Below are 22,899 nucleotides of genomic sequence, written 5' to 3'. Positions count from 1 at the left end.
GAATCTTGCACAGACCTCTGGCTGGACCTCGTGTGTTACCTACTTAGAGATGAGATGTATGGCACCCACTGGAATTGAATGAGCCTTCTATGGCAAGGTAACCTAGACTTTCTGTTTCAGATAGCAGTGAAAGAAAGGTGTGCCTTCACTGGGATGCCTGTTTATCAGAACTGCAGGAGGAACACAATGCAGAAAAACTTGGAGGATCACCAGATCTAACCTGGGATGACAGCTGGAGAGGAGGCTCTAAAGTCAATTTGACATAATTTAACTAGAACAAAATGGCTATTCTTCACCAAACTGCAGTGATTGCATTCTTCTGATACTATTTACAACCAGCTGGCTTACTTGAAGAACACAGAGCTTTTATTAAGTTATCCTGATAAACCAAAGAAAACAATGTACCAGTGATTTAATATCACTGAGAATCACTACCATCTATTATCTTCTTGATCAGTTATGTGTCATGTAAGAAGAGTGCCTCTCTCTGAGGTGCTCAAAGATTTTGTGGCCATGATCTTATTTATTTACATGAGATTCCTAAGAGGGAGGTGGCGGATTACTGTAGTAGAATTAAAATTATCTTTACTTAATAATAGAGACATACAGCAATTATGGGGAAATTGAGCAATTTCCCCAAGGTTATAAGGCAGGACAGGTCAGGGCAAAGTTGAATTTTTCAACTTTACAATAGCAAGGTTGAAGAAGAAAAGCTTGAAGTTAGACCTTTGATACAGGATCTTTGGAACATATTTCAGAAATAAAATAGCTATAGGACTGAATCCTTTATCTTTCCAGGTAAGTACCAGTAGCTGCAAACACTCTGTGGGAAGGCTGCTACCATGTGCATGTACCTGTACTTGGAGTACCATTCAGGGAGTCTCTCTTATAGCCCATCTTCATAGAGTTCACAGGCTAATGGGGAAATAAAATATGCATAGAAAAACATAATATTTCAGGACTAGAAAGAAAGAAGTATTCAGTAGCAGCATCTAATCAAGTGTGTAGCAGTGGGAAAAAGCAAAAAGGGAGTCTGATAAGTCATCCCATACTTATACATTTGTTCATTCATTCATTCAACAAATGCTGCTGTGCTAGGTTCAGGTGACATCGTGGTGACCAAGAGGGTCACAGCCCCTGACCTCATGGTCTATATGTGTGCTGTCCAATACAATAATCTCTAGCCACACGTGGCTATTTACATTTAAAATTAAATAATTACAATTAAATAAATTTAGAGATTTAAATCCTCAGTTGCACTAGTCACATTTCAAATGTTCCATATGGCTAATGTCTACCTTATGGAAGGGAGCAGATATACAACATTTCCATCACCAAAAGAAATTCGGTTGTTCAGAGATTGGCCAATTGTGGCCTATAGGTCATATCGGGCCCACCAACTACTTTTATAAATAAAGTTTTATTGGAACACAGCTATACCCATTTGTTTATATATTGTCTATGGCTGCTTTCATACCATAATGGCAGACTTAAGTAGTTGTGACAGAGACTGCATGGCCCACAGAGCTGACAAATATTTACTATCTGGCCCTTTACAGAAAACTTTGGGAACCCCTGGTCTAGATGGAAATATCAATACAGAACAAATACTTACCAAAAGGGAAATGCTGAATAAATGAGTGCTGTGGCATGGACAGACTAGGGATCTGACCTAGTTCAGGGAAAAAAGAAAGGCCTTCCTAAAGAATACAGTGTTTAAAATGAGATCTGAATAATCAGTAGGAGTTTACCAGGCACCATTTACCCAGCAGAAGAAAGGGCCTGAAGAACTGGGGGGTGGGGTGTGTTTGGCAGGCATAGACAGCACAGTGAGGGGACAGGCATGGGTAACTGTCATTTCTGGGAGGGGAACTCTATCCATTGTGTCTGCTGCTAGCACACCAGTGCCTAGAATGACATCTGATATGTAGTAGATATCCAATAAATATTTGATGAATGAATGAATGAATGAATGAATGAATGAATGAATTGCTCAGGGAGGTTATGTAGAGCTTAAAAACAGAGTTTAGCACTGCAGCCTTGATCCTAACAAGGTAGCCACTGAGGAGTTGAAGAAAACCATGGCTTAAGAACCTGATCAGGGGCACCTGGGTGGCTCAGTCTGTTAAGCATCCGACTTGGGCTCAGGTCATGATCTCATGGTTTGTGGGTTTGAGCCCTGTGTCAGGCTCTGTGCTGACAGTTCAGAGCCTGGAGCCTGCTTCAGATTCTGTGTCTCCCTCTCTGCCCCTCCTCCACTCATGCTCTGTCTGTCTGTCTGTCTCTCTCAAAACTAAAATAAAACATTAAAAAAAAAAAAAAGAACCTGATCAGATATGTGTTTTCCAAAGGGCCCTTGGAAGCTGGGTGAAGAATGGATCTTTAGGAGCACCCACATTCAGTGATTCACAGGGATTTGTGGTCATGTGGTTGGTAATTTTAAAGTCTTTCCCTCATCCAGCGTGGAAGATTTAATGAAGCAAACTTATTCAGTTGATTTTGAAATTTTGAATTTATCAAAAACCAAAAAGGAAAGAGTCACTTAAACTGCATGGGAATGAACCAATAACACAGGTGTGCTTTGACACCAGGTGAGGTGTGCACTGTGGTATTTCTTTACCATGCCAGGCAGCCAGTGACTCATAGGTGAGTTATAACAAGGGTGGGGCTTTTGGAAGGGCACAAAGTGTGGTTCTGGGAGTCATTTGGCTGAGCTCAGTGGACTGAACTTGGATTACAAACAATGGTTTTTCTCTTTGAAGCAAACTGAATCTATTTTTTTCTTTTGTACCTCAGTGATGTTGAACTACATATTTGAACTGCACCCAAAACTTCCTGTCCTGTGAAGCTAGACCAAACTGTGCCTGACATTCAGCACCATGAAGAAGCAGAAGGCCCTGTCACCTAGAAAGAAAAAAACTTGCTAAGGATTCAGTTGCTGTTCCTTCTCTATGTGTTTATTAGTATTTGGTTCGTGGTTACACATACCTATTCTCCTTGCTTTTCTCCTCCCTTTTTTTGCCTGTCACCCTATAAAACCACACATTTTATGCATGTCAAGAGCAGTCTGGAACCTATAACACGGTTTACCTTTTGCTTGTCTTTGAAGGCAGAACGTGTCCTTAAAGAGATAATGGTTAGTTGAAAGTATATGGATTTCCTGGCTGAAATCTTTGTTTCCCTGGAAGACAGCACATACCATTTTAGTTTCCATGAAAACCTTTTGCTCTGTGGAAAAGTAAGTATCCTGTCTCCAAACAACAAATTCACCAAGAATATGGTGTCATAAACAATTTATTTCATTGTTTTCAAAAAATATGATAATAGCCATGGTCATAGCTATAATTACCTGATTAATTTTTCTTACCATGTGACATATAATGTAGAAAAAAGTAACTTCCCCAAGAGCAAGGCTAATCTTGGCTAGTTTTTATCTGCACTCTTGAATCAACTAATTAAGTAGATTCAGGCATTTTTAGCCATATCATAGTTTCTGAGCCCTAAGTAGTGAATTGGTGTGAGGCCTGAGTCCTTTGGTTGGTATAAAGATTGTTTACACTTAACAATAACAACAACAACAACAACAACAGCAACAACAACAAAAACCCACTGTGTTCATGACCTGCTTTTTTCAGACTTTAAGTCATTTTCTCAGACCACCATGTGGAGTAGTTCTGTTTTCAGTCTGTAGGCTCCTGATTCAGTGATCTTGCTAAGGACTGATCAGTGGTGGGGCACCTGGCTGGCTCAGTCTGGAGAGCATGCAATTAATCTTGGGGTCATGAGTTTGAACCCCATGTTGGGCATAGAGTTTACTTTTTAAAAAAAGAAAGGAAAAGAATTGACCAATGGCAAGCATGGCCCCTTAAAGAAAATGCCAGAACCTCTTGCATAAACTAACAAACCAAATCCTGAGGTACATCAGTTGTGGGATTTTCCCTGGTGCCCCAAATTATTTGCAAGAGTTGGCAAAAGGTGTTACTGCCAAGAGCTTCTATGGAGTTTGTTTTTGGTTCTATGATGTGAAACGCAGTGTTGTGTAGAGGTGCTAGAAACTGGAAGTGGACAGAGGTGTGTCTTGCTCTGGATTGGCCATTTTGAGGTCTTGGGCAAGTGATGACACTTATTTGAGTCTCAGTAGCCTATTGAGAAATGTGTCAATAAGATCTAGAAAATGAGATAACATGCTTCTCTGAGATCGGAGATCAGTTCTTCTAATATTATTCAAGTGTTTGAGACGATCTGGAGCCTAGTTTCTTTAAGAATAATTATCAAGTAGGTAACTGAGAAACACGCCATGTAAAGAGCCCAAGAGCTCCTACCATGTCAATGTCATTGCCTTGGACAAACTCAGAAAAGGAACTAAGACACAACTAGACTACAAGAAAGTGCTCATGGTATGAAATGCTTGAAAATGAAGTTGAGGTTGATAAAGGGCTCAGAAGAAGGTACTTTTGAAGAATACACATGCTATATAACATAAAGATGTGAAGACAAAGGAAATGATTTTAAAAGAAAGATTTATAGGAAGTTGTGCTATCTGATGTACCATGTAAAATCACTTTGCTGCCCAACTATGGATATCTAAGGTAGAAATTAACATTTTTTCAAGGCTTTTAGAATTTCAAGAACTTCTTAAAAAATTTATTAAAAGTGGCCCCCAAAGTTTACAGCACTTTTTTTCTTGTGAATTAAACTACTGAAGGACATATGCCCTGATTTTTTTCATTTCCCACATGTTCTTGCAAGGAGCAGTTGATGGAGTTGTATGCACTATATTAGGGCTGGATCAGTCCTTTGAGACATTATTGAACTTTCAGGTCAGAATGTCTGGGATTGTTGTTCAGCTCTGTCCCCAACATCCATGTGGCTTTGGTCTCATTATTTTTCTGAGCCCTTGTTTTTTCATCCCTATAGTGGGCCAGTAACAGTCATTCTGTCTACTTCACAGCATTGATGTGAGGGTCCAATAAGATCTTGGATACAGATGATTGTACAGTGATAAGGATCTGGGTAGCTGAAGGTTAAAAAGACAAAGAATTGGCTAAGTTTTTAAGAAATCATTGTCTTAATTTCAGGTTCCCCTGAAGCAGACCCTGAGTAAAGGATTCAAATGTAAATTGCTTATTTAGAAGGTGACCCCAGGAAGCACTGGTAGAGAGGGGGATGGGACAGTGAAGGGAAGGAAACCAGTGAAAAGTGTGCTGTCAAGCCATTTACTACTGTGGGCAATTGGACCTCATTTCCAGATGGGGAAACTGAGGCACAGAGGGATCATGCCACTTGTCCAAGGTCACAGATCTACGAACATGAAGCTGGAATTCAAGCCTACACAGTGCCAATGGGAAGCCCTACTCCCAATCTCTATGTGATGATTCAGCTTATTAGGGCAGCCAGGCTGTGGGGTGTGGCAACAGGTTATGTGATGTTAGGAATCAGATGATCCTGGTTCCACTACTTACCAGACAAGTGAGTGATTGTCTGATCTCTTCAAACCTTGAATCCTTATATGTGAAATTTGAAAGCCTATTGTGAGGACTCACAATACTATTTCAAAAGCATAAACACATGGTAGGGCCGAAAAGCATAAACCTCATGTGTGGTAGCAGTCATTCACTCTAGTTAATATTGATTTCTCTGACACGGTGTTCTCAGATATCTGCAAAAAAAGAAGCTTTCTAAGTGTGGCTTTTATTTTGGAAAACAAGAAAGGAGACACCTTTACTTCCTACATGAGACAAACGCAATTTTGTAATATCAATTTTAAGATGGAGGCTAGAGAATTTGAAATAGCAGATACCACTCAGAGTCATCAAATACTGTGGTCCATATTTGTTTAACAGTGTGTGGTGGGCAGGGTCCTCACGTTGGTGTGACTTTGGAGGTAATTACTTAGCTTTGTTGACCTTCATTCCTCCATCTATAAGAAGACAAGGGATGGAGTGGAATTGTAGTAATTTCTAAACTAAATTCTCTTTCTGCCAGATGGATTATACTAAGGTCAAAAACAGAAAATTGCTCTTGATACCTTTGGAATTCTCTGTGTATGTACAACAGGGGAGTTTCTCTAGACAGCCTTCTGTTAGCCTTTCCTTTAATGAGATGCCAATTTACACATTACTCACTTCTTTTTTAAGCCAGCATCCATCTTGGTAGTTCAACTGGAGGAATGAACATAGGGGTGATATTGTGCCCACACATGAATGGACTGGTTAGGGAACATGTAGACCCAGACCCAAGAGACAGGAATGCTTCTTTATCATTCAAAGGAACATATAGAAATACAACCCCACAATAGCTTATGCATGTTCAAGTAGTTAGTTTGAGCACATACAGGCAGCACTATCCTGAACAAAGAGGCATAAGATATACCTAATGGAATATCCAACACAAGGAAGAAAGTTGGTTTTTTGTTTGTTTTTTTTGTTTGTTTCAGATTCCACGTCTTTTAAGAGGGAACAGACCTCCGTGTGACCAGACAGAGGGGCATCAGAAACAACTAGGTAACATCTGTTACCATGACTTCATGGGCCTCGGGTCAAAGACGTCCACCTTCTCAGAAGACCCCTGCCCCAAATTTTGCCCTTAAGAACCCTGACTTGTAAGCCAGCGAGGAGTTTGGGGTTTTTGAGCATTAGCTCCTTGTTCTACTGGGTGACACCACACCAATAAATCATCTTCCTTCATGGCCAAAGCGCCCTTGCAATTTTCCTTTGCGTGCTGCATACCAGATGGATGGATTCTCATTTACTTTGGTTATATTTTATCCAGAGATTAAACTCACCAATGTTAAAGGGACAGTTTTATAACATCTTTCCACAGTCAAAACTATATTATGAAATGTTTTCTAATAAAAACAATCAAAAGGCAGTGTAGGTCAAAATTCACTAAGTGGTGTAATTTAGATTTGTACATTTCATAGTATATAGATTTTACCTCAAAGAAGAGGGGGAAATAGCTATAGACAAATATTGAAGCCACATGGTATGCATGCAAAAGGGTTTAGGATGAAGTGTACTGATTCTACATCTTTCTTTGAAATGCATAAAACTTGAGAATTGATAGATGGATGGATTGATGGATAGTCATGTAATAAACAAATATAGTAAAATGTTAATTATAGAATCTAGGTATATGAGTATTTATAGTAGAACTCTTTTAATTTTTATGTGATTTTATAAATATTCACAATAAGACATTTGAGAAAAAGGAAATTATTTTTCTAGTGAAAAAAGCACCTGGGGCCAGTCTGCACTACTAACTAGAAGTTTAATCTTAGGCAAGTTCACTTAATTTTTGTATGATCAGTTGACTCATCTAAAAAAATGGGATAGAGTAAGAGTATTAGACTCATAAGGTATTTGTAAGGTTCTTAGCATGTAGTGTGATGGAAAAGTTTGTTAAATGAAATTTAAAAAGTCATCTCATATACAGGGACATTAGTGGGAGAACAGATTATACTGATTGTTTTTGACATTCAACTCTAAGAATGCAGAGTTTTATTAAAACCAGATGACAGGCTTATACACCCTGAGGTATTTGTCATTTTCTCTCTAACCCAGGTAAATTTCATCTCCTACTAAGAGGTAGCAAGAATCATCAGGATGGGCCAATAATACTTAGTTTCTGTTTTCATTTCCTTCAAAAAATTCCACTTGCTTAAAGCATGCTCCCTGACCCCAGGCTCAGTGTATATGTAATATCCGGATATCAGTATAAAAGCATGTAGCTACCTGGTCGTATAAAATAATCTAGTGATTCGGTGATTTTCAAAAAGAGAACAGTAAATGGTAGTCATGTTCTCCATCAAAGGTTAGGAAACCTGTAAATTAGTTAGTAAGAGGTTTACACTTTGAAATTTACAAAGAAGCCTGTGTGTCACATAAGTGGAGCTTTCCCCATCTTTTAAAGAACTAGGCATATGAACAGCAAAGGCAATTTAAATAACAAACAAAATAAGCTGAAATGAGAGTTCTTACTAACAGTAGATTAGCACAAATAGGTGGTCTTTACTCATTCCACAAATATCTTTGAGCACCTACAGGCTCTGATCTAGGTGCTGGGGGTTTAGTTATGAATAAGACAGAAATCTCTGCCCACATGGTATTTACATGCTAGATGTTGAGGCAGACAAGAGACAGGAAATCAGTTAGTATGTACGTCTGTGTGCAGGCCATGCATGTATGTGTGTGTGTGTGTGTGTGTGGACAGTGTTAAGGACTAAAGAAAACAATCAGGAAGGGAAGGGAGGAGGTGAGAAGGTTTGCAATTTTTTTTTTAAGTTTATTTTTATTTTTGAGACAGAGAGAGACAGAACATGAATGGGGGAGGGGCAGAGAGAGAGGGAGACACAGAATCTGAAACAGGCTCCAGGCCCTGAGCCATCAGCCCAGAGCCCGATGCGGGTCTCGAACTCACGGACCGCGAGATGGTGACCTGAGCTGAAGTCAGACGCTTAACTGACTGAGCCACCCAGGCGCCCCAAGGTTTGCAATTTTTTAGATAGAGTTGTGAGCTTACATCTCACAAAGAAGGTAACATTTGAGTGAGGACTTGAGGGTAGGGAAGGTGCAGGCATGTGTACATCTGGGAAGTGCATATGGGAGAGGAGGTGTGAATGTCCCACATGGGAAGATGCATGGCCTGTTTGCTCCAGTGTGGCTGGAAAAGATTAAGTACAGGGAAAAGAAGCATGAGATGAGTCAGAGATGACCAAGCCATAGGCTCTTATGGTCATTTTAAGGATTTTGGCTTTTATTTTAGAGTAAAATTTCAGCCATGGAAAGGATTGGGCAGAAGAGTGACATCTCTGGATTTCATTTCAACAAGACCCCTCTGGCTGCTCTATTGAGAACAGTCTTGCTGGTGGTAGTAGAAAAGAAGGGAGAGGCAGAAGCAGACTATGGTAGTTTTAAAATATGTCCATGAATTCTTTGATATTCTTCCCATTGAGAATTGGTTGGGGAGGGGGGGCCCTTGGACCAGGTGGGCTTGCTTGTGACTATTTCAACCTATCGAGTAGGGTGGTAGTGAAACCGAACTCTGAGGCTAGGTTATAAAAGGGCATGAGATTTCTACTCCATTTACTACAAAACACTCTTAAAGCCCTCCCTGCCAGTGAGACCACATAGGCAATTCCTTCTTGTCCTTTTTTTCAGCCATTCCAGCCCAAATGTCGGACATGGGAGTGAATAAGCCATGTTGGAGACAAATCCTTCTGGCCCAGCTATTCCAGATCCAGCCAGTAGAGTCATCCCAATTGAGGGCCCAGACATCATGGAACAGGAAAGAGATGTCCCATTGTGTAATTTCTGAATTCTTGACCAGTAGAATCCATGAGTATAATAAAATGACTATTGTTTAATGTCACTATGTGTTGGGATGAATGATTATGCAACAATAGATAACTGGGGCACAGAGAGAAGAGATGAGCCTCCTACAACAATCTGGGTAAGAAATAATGGTGGCTGAACTAGGGTAGTTGCTGTGGAGAGGTGAGAAGTAGATTCTGGATATATTGTAGAAGTCGGATCATGTATTTGCTGACTGATTGAATGGCAAGTGAAAGACAAAAGTCATGAGTGATGCTAGGATTTTGGGTTTCAGCCACTGGAAGGGCAGAGTTACCATTTACTGGGATGGGAAAGACTATAAGGGAACAGGTTTGAAGGTGGAGGGTGGGAGTCTCAGGAACTCAGTTTTGGACATGGTAAGTTGGAGATGCCTTTTGATGATCCAAGTGGAAAGTAGGTGGTTGGAAATGACATAGATACACACACACACATACACAATCATAAGACAAGATCAGATCATTGTGAAAGAAATGTAGTCAGAAAAGAGAAGGGGTGGAAGAACTGAGCCTTGGGTCACTCCATTGTTTAAAGGTCAAGGAGATAAAGAGAATCCAGGAATGGAAACTAGAAAGGAATAATTAGTGATATAGGAGTATTGTATTGTAGAAGCCAAGAAGAATGTGCTTTAAGGAGGAGGGGCTGATTACTTGGGTCAAATGCTGCTGACAGGCCAAGTAAAATGGGTCCTGAGAAGCCACCATTGGATGATGGAATTTGAGGGTTTAAGACTATCATTTATTGAGCACCTATAATATGCCAGGCATTGTATTGAATATTCTTATAATAGCAGTAGAGGAGAAAGAGATGGCTGCAGGCTAACTTCAATAGATGATAGCTATCATTTATTGAGTATCTATTGTATATCTCATAGTTAAGGGGAGACTTACATATGCTATCTCATTTAATCCTCACCATTGCCTTGTGGGGTATGGATCAGGGACGTGAAGCTGCCCAATGTGGCACAGCTAGTAAGGGTCAGAGCTGGGACTCAAACCCAATTCTATCTGATGTTGAAGCTCTCGGTCTTTCTGCTATCATTCCTCCTGAAGTGGTTTCCTGGGAAATCCTGGTGAAAAGCCACCAGAAAAGAAATATCTTTCTAACTTCAGGTTAAGTTTTGCTCAAGGTTTTTAGGGAGGATTTAAAAATGGTTTTCTAGTAAAAAAGTATGAATGCGCTGTAGAGTAACTTGCAAAATTCTAATATAAATTTTCTAAGTAAATAAATAACACGTGTGGGGGCTTGTCGCCTGAGTGGCTTTGGATTACATGTGTTTTTCTCTCTTTGGTGAATCAATTTGTGAATTCATTACCCTGTCTTCCCTGGAGAGGTTGATTTGCTGGTTATTCTGGTTGGGTTGTGAGGGCAGATATAGCCTAATTAACAAAGGCACTCCAGAGCTGAGGTTCTTAACCTGGAGATTTGAGAAAGTCAGGGAAGGCATGAATTCTCTACCTGGAAAACTTTGGGACTATGGACATGTTTGTTTCTCCACAGGAAGTATCTATCAACTTCTCAAAAGGATCCTTGACTTCCAAAAGGTTAAGCCCCACATGCAGAGAAAGACCATCAGGTATAACTTGTAGTTATGAGGATAATCATGATTTTCACTCAATCCTTTTCTTGGGCAACTTTTGAAGGCCCAGTTATGTCATATCTAGAGAACACTAATGGTGACCAGGCCTTATGATTGCATTGTCTAACAAAAGACTTGTGGGTCACTTCCTACAAAGCCTGAGGAATGAGATTTGACCAGTAAAATATTGTCAGTTCTCTGACATTTTGACGGACACCTTGGTACATAATATTTGGTCAGGAAAATCAAGTATATGTGGTTGGTCATAATTGTTCCTCAAACTTGCACATCCCAGGACCAAGTGTTAACAACTCAGGAAAATGAAGATGTGAGATTCCTCTATTGCTTTTTAAAAATATATAGTCTAAGTTAAGAAAAGCCAAATTCCCTGAGCCATTTTCCTGAATATATATGAGAAAATATCACTCAATTAATGACCTCTTATTTTTATCGTCCTATTTGCTTATAGTTCCAAGGTTATAGATTTGTGACTGGTAGCAATGTTTCCATTAAATCCATGCTATTTGAATTTTTAGATTAGATGCCAATATTTAAAAATCAGCAGATCCCACCAGCCCCCCCACCCCTCCAGGCACCTCTCCCCACCCCATTTGGATTTCCAGCTTCTTTTGAAACTCTTGAGGCAGCAGGATTCAGATTGGCTATGTGATGTAGATTGGGAACAATTCTGAATACTTCTCAGAGCTATGCTTATAGTGTTGTTTTTTAAATGGTTAATCTAAATTTCGAATTTGTTTCTAATTTAGTGGCAACAGCTCCTTCTCACATGAATTTATAGGTTGGTATACTGTACAATTCCAGAAAAACTACATTAGTTCAGGCCTACTGAGACAAATGTGACAATACTTAGTGAAAAGATTAAGTGTATTTAAAAATAAATGTAGTTGATTCTTTGCAAGTAATTAGGTTAATATCAATCTATCACTAGCAGTATTTCCAAAGGGAGAGTTTTTCTAGGACACCTTAACAAATAGACAAAATTAATTTTATATGGCCGATATTAAATATGCTTAATTAAAAACATGTATTGTTTTAATTAATAAAAACATCTGCACCTGAGCACACATGCTCCCCTGAGTCAGCTCTTTCTTTGTAGATAATGCAGTAAATTACAGGCCTCCTCAGGTTAAATAATTACACTCCAGATCTGGCAGCATTCAGATGATTGTGCTTTTGCATTGGTGATATTTGAGTTTATTGTATTTGGTATTTGGCTATGCCAGCAAGACACTGATCTTAAAGCATACAGCCATTATTTCAATACACAAGCCAAACAAAAGTGTACAGTTTAGGGAAAGTCATCTTTGCCACAGATTAAATGCAATGGATGGCCCAGACAAACTCTTCCCTCAAAAGGCAATATGCCAGTACTTTTGCAAATGGTTACTAAGTGAGATTGCAGAGTGATTTTTCTGGGCATTTTAAGAAATAGGATATCCACGTGTTCATTTATCTACTGCTGCTTAACAAACCACAGTTAAAACCTTGTATGTTTGCTCAGGAATCTATAATTTGGGCAGGGCTCAGCTCAACACATCACTACTGCATGAGGTATCAATAGGAGCAGATAGACACCAGGGCTAGAGGACCCACTTCCAACATAGGTTACTCACACAGTAGACAAGCCTGTGCCACATCCTAGCCAGGGGCACGACAAGGATACTTGGTTTCTCTCTACTTGGGCTTCTCTTTGGGGCTGCTTGGGCTTCCTCCAAGCATGGTGGCTGGGTTCCAAGAGCAAGTATTCCAAGAAGACTGAGATCAAGCCAGAGGCTTCTTGTAACTAAGTCTCAGAAGTTCCAGATTATCCCCTCTGTCTCATGCTATTGGCCAAGTGAGTCATTAGGTGTAGCCCAGACTCAAACCTCTCAATGAGAAATATCCCAAAGAATTTGTAACTATCCTCCATCTATCACATCACATGTCCAATATGTCACTATTAGCACCTATTCAAGGTGGCCATGTGTCCTGGAAGAAAGCTTCTGAATATCAAATTATTCCAAGGCTCCATCCGGGGTTCAGTCTGAGTCCATATTACTCAGAGTCACATGGATTGATTTTCTGTAAAATCAGAGTTGTTTAAAGTGAAGTATGGGGGTGGGGTGGGTCATTGATGTAGTGTATCCATGAGTGGATTATGTTGCATATTGAAAGCTCTGGTATATGACAGTTTGGTGCCATTTGGTGATAAGCTCATATATTCATTAAGAACAATAAAAGCAAACAAGCAAAACAATCCATAATACCTTTAACTCACATTGATCTTGCCCGTCAAGACTGAGGTAAATTAGCCTTTTTGCTGTAGAAGGAGGTATGAATCCCATTTCTATTAATGTCTTGCGGTTAGAGAGGCAGTGTGGACTAAGGACTTGGATTCTAAAATTAGACAAACCTAGAGTTTCCAAAGCTAGAGCTGATACTTGTGAGCTGATGACCATGCCATGACATACATCTTTTGTTTTCTCTACTGCCAGCCACAGTAGGAGGTTCTGTTTATGTTGCTTAAGAGCATAATCTAGTCTTTTATGATTAGGCTGAAGATAATCCATAAACCCTGTTCTAGAAGTCACCAGATATAAAACCTACACAGCCTGAGAAAACCACATCTGATCAAGCCAATTTTCTTCTCAAAACTGCCTCATTACAAATATATATGGCTATACACTTTTGTTGCTCTATCTCTTGCATTCTGATGATTTCTTCCTGCAAGCACCTATACCTCAGTTTGAGGGCTTTCTCTGGTCATACGTACTCAGGCTAGAAGTGCTCTGTGGTTAATGTTCCTCCGAGCATCCCTCAACTGATGATGGACAGGACTTCACTGATATATACCTCTTTTTCTTGTGACTTAGTTGGGGCAACTTCAAGGCATATTCTACATCATCACTGAGTTGTCCCCCCAAATCTGAGCCCTAGTTGCCCACAGTGGTAACCTGTTCATGAATGTATTTTCTTCCTTGTCTTCTGTGTCTCACTTAACCATTCCCCTAATTCCTGGGTTCACCTCTCAAATAAATTACTTGCACTCAAATCCTTATGCCTGGGTCTGTTTCTTAGAGCATGTAAATTAAGACAAAGATATTTTATGATCTTATTTTGCCTACTTTTACAGGCTTATTACTGCTTATCTCCATTAAACATCCTAAACTTAGTCTCATTAACCCAGCCTCCCAAGACCAAACACATCTTGATGTTTGTCTTGATGTTTTGTATCTTTTAAAGAACACTTCCCTTTGTTAGAATGCCTTTTCATGACTGTGTTCCTGGCTACTCTGCCTTTAGGAGTCAGTCCAAGAGTGGCTTCTTTGACTTCCTATCCTGGGTCAGATGCCCCCTCCTCTGTACTCCCAAATATGGATCATATACCTCTGCTCTGACACACTGTTTCCAAAGATGGTCACAAAAATTCCTCCAATATCCACAATCTTTTGCAAGCTCACCCCATTAAGAAGCAGACCCCATTTCCCTTCCCCTTTCATCTGGACTGGCCTTGTGACTAACTTTGACAACAGAATGTGGCAAAAATGAGCCTAAGCCTTACAAGGACTAGCCGTTTCCATTTTCATTCTCTTGGAAGCCAGCCTTCATGTAAAGAAGCTTGAGCTACTCTGTAGATACTGAGAGATCACATGGAGAGATTATCCTTGTGAAGGAGACACAAGATGTCCCAGACAACAGTCAGTATCATGGTCTCAGTGGGTCCATATTGAATGCTCATTAAACACCATATGGAGCCCAGACAGCCATTCGTACCAAGCCTTGCCTGAATTCCTAGCCCATAGAAATCAACATCAGTTGTTTAAAATGACTGAATTTTGGGGTAATTGTTAGACAGCAATGGAAAACTACAATATCTATTATAGAACTTGTCATTAAATACCACAATTACTTATTTACTTGTCTGTCACATTTGTGAGCTACTATAAATGGAGACAATTTTCATCTTAATAGCTGTGACACCTGACCTATGGGAATGCTTTACAATGGCGAGCCTAGGAAAAAATGAGGCTTCTTAAGGAGATCACAGAGAAACCTTGTCACACTGGAGATTTTTTAAAGGAAATGAGTACCAAAAAACAAAAGGTTCTAGAGAATGATTGTGGAAGACAAGAGTGGATGAAAATTCAGAGCAATTGCAAGGGACCTCCAAAATGTGTATTAGAATTCTTCTAACAATTGGTGAGATTATTGACCTCTGTTTCAATCCATATGCAGCCTAGATGGGCCCCACAGTCACAAGTATTTACGAGGGCCTGTCAGGCAGTTATCACTCTGTGCAATTAAACTGTACATCATGGTTCTCACTCTCCGGAAGAAGTTTACTGTAACAGAAAAGCAGATGTGCCAACACATTGTGGGCTGCAGGAGGATATGAAAAGGTGGGGAGGACAGAAGGCTCAGATTCAATGGTTTTAGACCTAGGCAGGATTTCCACGTATCCGCTGCATCTTTTCCCTTCACGTAGTGTTTACGAGTACCGCCTGGGCATGGCACTCCCTCTCCCTCTTATGCTGAAGCCTTGCCAAATTGAGAGGAGTTTCTCACATGTTCCACACTCTGTCATGCCTCATAGCCTTTGCTCTTTCCCCCTTCCTTCCTGGAATGATTTATGACCCATGCTTCCATCCCTTCACCTAGCAATGCTTGTATTCGTCTCTGGAGCTCCTCCCCCTTCTTTTCCTCATCCCGTCCCCAGGAAGAAACCCCCCATTTGCTCTGCCATTTCAAATGTCTCCAGATTCAGTGTGAGTCCTCCCTGCTCTGCAAAACCATCACTGACCACCCCAACCTGGGGTTTCCTAGAATGTGGTGGAAAGGGAACTGGTTTTGGAGCAACATGAATTTGGGTTCAAATCCTGGCTGTGCCGCTTGTGATTCTGCACAAGCTCTTTAATCTCTCACGTTTCCTCATCTGTAAACTGGTCATGATGCTCCCACTTCATAAGGCTGTAATGAGGGTATGGGAGATCGCTACATACAGTGTTTAGCTGAGTCCTGGTATGTAACACACCAGTGATACATGTTATTTTCTTCCTCCTCTCTGAACTTCTGGCATTTAATATCTGCACCACTCATTTGTCCTCAAATCATAGTTATTTTGTGACAGCTCCTGTCCTGTACCATCATTTAACTTAAGGTTATTCCTTGCTCATTTTTAATATACGCTTCCTCCTAATATCTAAAATATAACTTTTTATATCTTTATATGTCCCAAGAACAACAGATTCTTAATAAATATCAGTGCATGAATGAATAGACAGTGGAGTGGGTGGCTGCCTCTTAGGGCTTTCTATAGTACACTTTGTAAAGTACAGCATTCCAGGTTAAGAACTCACTCAATTAGAATAACTCTAATTTCAGGGTATTTTTTTTTTTTCCAGGAAAGGAATGATTAGGGAAAAGTTCAACACTTTTCCTTATCCTACTGGATCAGTGTAACAGAGGAAAATGAAGACCCCATCCCATGAAAAGATAACTCGGAGGCAATGCAGTATTGAGAACAATGAAGACACAAAGACTACCCCTCCAGCTCCAGGCTTTTTTTTTTTTTTTTTAATATGCATGTATGACCAGATCAGAGATAATGAGTGAGAATGAAAGAGCAATTATGTGAAGAGTAATCCCCAATTGATTACATGGGAATTAAGTAAGCTGATAGGAAATATCAAGTTTGGATTAAGATATTAAGGGCCCTCCCGTCATTTAGATGGAAACAGTCATGAGGAGGGAGGACAAATCCTCTGTGACTGACTGAGGATCCATCTGTCAGAAGTAAGGGGTAGGATGACATATTATAAGTGAACGAATAAATGGACTTAATCAGGGATGAAAACCAAGGATCAGTGCACCCTCAGGACATATGAGACTTAAAGAGAAGACAGCACAAAATAGGGCCAAGCTCCAAAAAACCTCCAGAAAGGAACTCTAGAAGTTTTCTAGACAGGTGTCTGCTCCCTTGCTAGTCTTGAGGTTGCGGTAGTGAGCTGCACTCCATTATGAGGCTGGCAAAGCCATGCTACACTGGAGCAAAGAGCAGGAGGGTTCTTGAGAGAGTGCCTCACAGTGATTTCAATATGCTTTTTTATGCCAAAGGACCCTTTGTTCAAAGTCTTATAGAGTCCCACGATACATAAAAGAAACAGAGGTATTGCTGTATGATTGCAAAGAAGCAAGAAGAGAAAGGGTGAGGGGATCTTGGAAGATGATAATATCTTGGATCCCGCTTCCTAGGACCTTATGCTTAGCAGAACATGTTGGGAAAACCACTGGCCCAGGATATCTATAAGCCTTTATGAATTGCTCTTGTCAACTGGCAAGGTTTTTGGCTAAGATTCAGTTGGTTAAAGCCTTCCAAAGCAAAATGTACTAAAACTAGAGACTAAAGATCATGTAGTAAAGATGACTTCATCCCCCTCGAGGGGAAAACAGGCCTTTGTCTGCTTTACTACACCAAAATCTCAGCAGGGTTTATTCTTTCTGGAAAATATTCTTCAAGTCATGACTGAGACTCTCAGTGGAAGCCAATTTCAATTTAGTAACACCTAAATATATCTGAACCAACAGGTTCTGGATGGCTCTTCAGAATGAGCTGTTAGAAGAGACGAGAGCAGCCCTCATATTTCCTAAGAGAGGCCTTGATGTCCGAGGATATTTTCAGTCTTACAGGACGGTTTAATAATGAATACTTGGGATCTTGAGGTTCATCCTAACTTAAGAGTGAATGTAACCATTGAGTTAAGTTTCTAACCTCAGACACTAGAAGGGTAGTTACAAAACCAAGAGAAAGTAAAGAGACAGAAGAATGGCTTTGAAGGCCTTTCTGCCAAATGAGAGCCCTCAGGGTCATACTGGCTGAGAGTGTAAGTAGGTTTGTGGCCAGTGTTCCTGGCATGTCAGGAGTGTAGAGCGTCTTGGGTGGTTAGTAGTCTGAATCAACACTTACTGACAAATAGATGGCGGATACTATCATGACTATCCTCATGGGAAAGATAGGAGTTGAATGTTTTCTCTTCACATTGCAGTAGGTTTCAGATACTCAGCTGAGAGAGACCAGACCTGAGGTTTTTGGTGGACACTTCAAAGCCGAGGGTAATGCCTATTGTTAAGAAGGGGACATATTTTGGGACCACTGCCTTTTCACACATGCTCCAGGCTCCAGAGTGCCCCTCCCCATCCATGTCTTTCAACTGGAAGCATGAATTTAATTCACTGAGAGGTGGACTGGCCCCCAGCCTGCCTTTCCTGTCCTGTGATCTTAGAACAATCTGACCTTTTCCCTGGGTGGATGCTGGTTCCTAGGGGATGGATGTGTAATGCAGGACAGCAGGTGTTCCCCCGCCCAGCTCCACATTTCCTAAGAGTGAAGGCACCTGTTTGGCTATGCTAATTTGCTCCTGATGCAGGTGAGCTCACCCCTAGCTGCTTTAGCACAGAAGGGAGGAAAGATGCCTTTTCACAGGTACCTTATATACCTAGGCTCCCTCTTTGAATGTGCTGACAACATTTTCTTAAGTTCCTCTTCCTCCTCAGTAACATCCCCATCAAACATTCTGTCAGAGCAAGAGCCAAAAACAGAAAAAAAAAAAAAAGTATCAAATGGGAAAACAATGAAATGCCTGTTTGGTTCCTGTGTGCAGTGAGCAACAATAAGCCACACTTTCTGAAGTGTCTCAGAAAGGAATGCCTGTGATGTTCTTTCAAAGAAGGACTCTGGCCCCTAACCAAGCTGTAAGCCATGACAATGCTCCACTAAACACCAAAAAGAATTCGCCTTTCAGCCAGAGAGGCATTTCTCATGTACTGGGGGAAAATGCCACCCACACCACGTCACCTCAGCACATTTACTGTCACTCCCCTCTTCCTGCTGAAGCCAGAGGAACGTAGCACACTGTGACTGTTGGGTGGACTGAAACTCAGCTGAGGAGTCTGAGCCCTGGGAACTCTGCCCCCTAAGATGTGCTCCCGGGAAAGCAGGAGTCTAGGAGGTGTGTTTGTATTTTAGGGAGTTTACGGCTCTTGGGTCCTCTCTCCTACAGAAAGACCTTCTCCCCTTCGTCCCCACCTAAACTTTCCCCCGTAGCCAGGCATTTGAAGTTAGCTGAAGTGTCAAAACACTTTGTAAAAAGGCCATTGAGTCAGGAGGGCTTCACCGCGCCTGGGCAAGTTCAAGTCCTTCAGAGGAAAAGGGGAGGGATCGCCTCTTACCTGGGCTTCTTTCACTATTCCATTTTTCGTGCAGTTTCCACTTTGCAGGCTGTCGCTCTGTTTCCTGTGATTGTGCAGATTCCCATTGCAGACAGCACCACCTCCAGGATTAGCCATTTGTGTGAAATGATGGAATCCAGCCGGTTTTCGTCCAGAGGTTCTAGGCAAGCTTTAGTTTTGAAGTTGGTGAGGGAATGAGGGAGGAAGCACTTTGGGCTGAGTCCCTGAAGGAATCCTACCGATCAGGCTTTCCAGAAGAAGAGCAACAGCCTATCTTTGGGGCAGATCTTTGAAACAAAAAACAAGTGGTTACCTTTACACTCCTCAGCTCAGAATGTGACCTTCAGGACAACAAACCTGCTTTTGAAACTAGGAAGGAGATTGTCCATGCTGGCTCCTTGGGGGGGCTGAGGAAATCTGGAAACTGCAAAACCCAGAGGCAACTGCGAGGAGGCCGGCTGAGGGGGTGGAGCATCTTTTAAAGACACACACACACACACAGCACAGTCAAGGTCTCCTATGTGCAGTCAGTTTCGAATTTACGTCTACCCCCACCCCTCCCTCCTGCATTTAATTACAACTTTTGGTTGTAGACCAAGCTCAAGGTCAACATTCCCCCCCCCCCCCCCCACAAAACAACACTCAGCAGTGGTTGCCTGGGCTAGCAAGAAGGAGAGGAGAATGGGAAGTTACTGTTTCACTAGCACTGAGGTTTTTAGCTGGTTCCATGGATGGTGGTGATGGTTGCACAACAGTGTGAATGTACTTAATGCCACTGAACTTTACACTTCAAAACGGTTAAGATGGTAAGTTTTGTGTGATGTGGCACACAATAATACATAATACAAAATGGCAAAAATAATAATAATGTTCAGAACCCATCTGATGTTAAAGCCAGTGATAACACAAGGGGTATTGGCTCATCCAGAATTCCAGTAACACGAATCTGGGAGACAGAATATTTGGTTTCTGGTTAAGGCTGTGTTATTTTACCATGTGACTTCAGGAGAGCCATTTGCCTTCTTTTTTGCCTCATTTCTTCACGTGTACAAAGAGACAAAACATTTTCAGTGGGCCAGTGGCTGAGGGGGCAGCAGGAAAATAAAAGTGTGGCCTGGGTTTGTTACTGAAACAGGTGTTGTGGGGCAGATGGTGAATGCAGTGCCACAGTCCTGCTACACCTCTGGTTTACTCATTAACTCTTATTGTCTCGATGCTTTAGTTACTAGAGGGCTGTTTTCTCCTACCATCAAATGGCATTGTAGTTTGTTGGACAGTGTCAATCATTTACAGCTTGTTCAGTCCTCAAGCCCACTGTCATGGTTGCCCTGAATGGAGCCTTCTTTAACATCAGGCACTTAGGAAAAAACAAAAAAAAAACAAAAATGAGCCATTTATTGGATCAATGGACAAAAACAAAGACACACACAAGCAAAAAACAAAAAACAGAAATGGTCCCGGTTGTTAGAGCCTCATTTCTTGGTTCTCAGCTCTCTAGGACTGGGTTCATTTCCCAGTCCATTGGCTTATGGAGGAGGTGATGATAATGCTTCTTCTAACCATGGTTTGCATGTGAGGGTTGCCAATTTTTCCACCTCAGGGAGAGCTAAAGGAATAAGGTGAGGTCTTAGGCCAAATAATGAGATGGGGCTAATGCCAAGTGTGCCCACCCCTTTGTTTCTCAAGCTCAGACTTTCTATTGCATCTCTCCCAACCTTTGTTATCAGAGCAGAGCTAGCTTTTCCCTGGCTAACTGTAACTCCCTGTTACACTGGGAGTTGGGAGTTATTTGTATTGGCTTGTTTCCTTCTAGACTTATGCAAAAAGGAGATGAAAAGGTAGGATGGGACACTGATAACTGCTGGCCTGACTGCCCCAGCTTACTTAGGGAGACAGGTTGAAGGGGTGCCTGGATGGCTTAGTTGGTTGGGCATCTGACTCTTGATTTTGGCTCAGGTTCACGGGATCCAGCCCAACATCGGGCTCTGGGTTGACAGCGTGGAGACTGCTTGGGATACTCTCTCTCTCCCTCTCTCTGCCCCTCCCCTGATCTCATGCATGCTCGCTCTCTCTCTCAAACTAAATAAACATTTTTTTTTAAAGGAAGACAGGTTGAAGACATGGTGTTATTTTGACTCAGCTCTAATTATCCATACAAAGTTTTTTTGTTTTTTTTAATAAAGATTTTGAGATAAAACTAACTAAATTCTGTACATTAGATGTTTCTATCCCTCTTCCTTTTCTTTTCTTCTTCCTTCTCCTTCCCTTTCATCTTTTGAATTTCCTTTTCCTTTTTTCCTACTCTTCCTCCTCTTCCTCTTTTATGTTTTGTTTTTATTTTCTTTTTACAAGGGGACAAAAACTATATATAAAGAATACATCTCAAAACAGAACTGAAATCTGCATCACTTTGTTTTCCCCCTATTGTCAATTGCCAACTTTAGATAATCACATGTCAACCTTCTAAAAGTATCTATTACATGTCCTCATTCTTGAAACTTTTCCACTTTGCTTGCCATGTTGGAATATGTGAGTTGCAATGTGCACAAAATCATATAAAGACAGCGACCATTTGTCATCAGGCACCATGGACATGCGTAATCATGATGGCTCATTGTTTCTCCAGGAAAAATAAGTGGGGAGGTCTGTTTGCATTGTGTTGTAGCTCTGAGTTTAAAGACATTTATTGCTATGGTCTGAATCTTTGTGTTCTCCTAAGCTCATATGTTGAAATCATGACCCAAGGTTATGTGGTATTAGGGAGTGGGGCAGTTGGGAGGTGATTAGATCATGTTGGGAGAGTCTCCATAAATGAGATTTGTGTCCATACAAAAGAGGTCCCAGAGAGCTCCCTTCCCTCTTTAGCCATGTGAGGTTACAGTGAAAAGACAGCCATTTAAGAAGCAGATTCTCACCAGACACCACATTTACCAGTGCCTTGATTTTGGACTTCTAGCCTCCAGAACTGTGAGAAATAAGCTTGTGTTGTTTCTAAGCTACTCAGTTTAGGGTATCTTGGTATAGCAGCCGAAACATACTAAGACCTCAATCAACACTAAATGCCAACTGAATGTTGGGTATGATTTGCTGTCTCTGAATAACTAAGTGAACTTCAGATCAACCAGGAAACTTAGTAAGTATTTCAATAACTGTCAAGTATCGGTTTTCTACGCCTCTCCATACAATAACGAACAAGACAAACACAGTCTCCACCTTCACAAAACCAAGAGTTAGCAGCACTTACATATCCTTTCAAGAAATCTCATTAGTGAAAGTAAAAAGAAACCTGTCCATTAGTGTATTAAAGGCAAAGATGAAATCAGTTTACTGTGGCCTTGTGGTGTTTCCTGAAGGGGATTCTTGGCCTAGATGCCCACTTCTAGAAGTAGGGAAGAAAGAGATGTTCAGAGGCCTGATAATATGTTCTGAAAATGTTGGCAGAAAAGGGAATGAATAACAAAAGTAAATGGTCAGAATTTCACAGTGTCTAGAGATCTATTCTTTCTCTGTGACTCGGTCTTTGCTTCTGTAGTGGAGGGTAACGCTAATGCCAAAACTAAAGTCCCACACACCATGATATCTCTCCTTCAACTGCTGTCTGGAGAACCATCAACTACAACGAAGAGAAGTAACACAAATTGTTATGGGTTGAGACATGTTATTGAATTAGCCAAATAATAAATACATTTTTTATTTTCCCTTCCTGATCCATGAAAATCCTATTAAATAGATGCAAAGATCGAA

General features: G+C 41.0%; 1 protein-coding gene across 1 annotated transcript in view; it reads right to left on the bottom strand.

Annotated features, from left to right (window-relative positions):
- Window positions 1–19,602, bottom strand: part of SPTLC3 (serine palmitoyltransferase long chain base subunit 3) — a 130,667-nt gene extending 111,065 nt beyond the window's left edge. Inside the window, exon 1 of the mRNA XM_030310104.2 lies at window positions 19,156–19,602. Within this exon, the coding sequence (XP_030165964.1) occupies window positions 19,156–19,272 (117 nt within the window). The 5' untranslated portion in view covers window positions 19,273–19,602. The remainder of the gene's footprint in view (window positions 1–19,155) is intronic.
- Between the last annotated feature and the right edge of the window lie 3,297 nt (window positions 19,603–22,899).

The sequence above is a fragment of the Lynx canadensis genome, chromosome A3, assembly GCF_007474595.2.
Source record: "Lynx canadensis isolate LIC74 chromosome A3, mLynCan4.pri.v2, whole genome shotgun sequence".
NCBI lineage: Eukaryota > Metazoa > Chordata > Mammalia > Carnivora > Felidae > Lynx > Lynx canadensis.
Note: the sequence above shows the minus strand (reverse complement) of the source record. Positions and strands in the feature narration are given on the sequence as shown.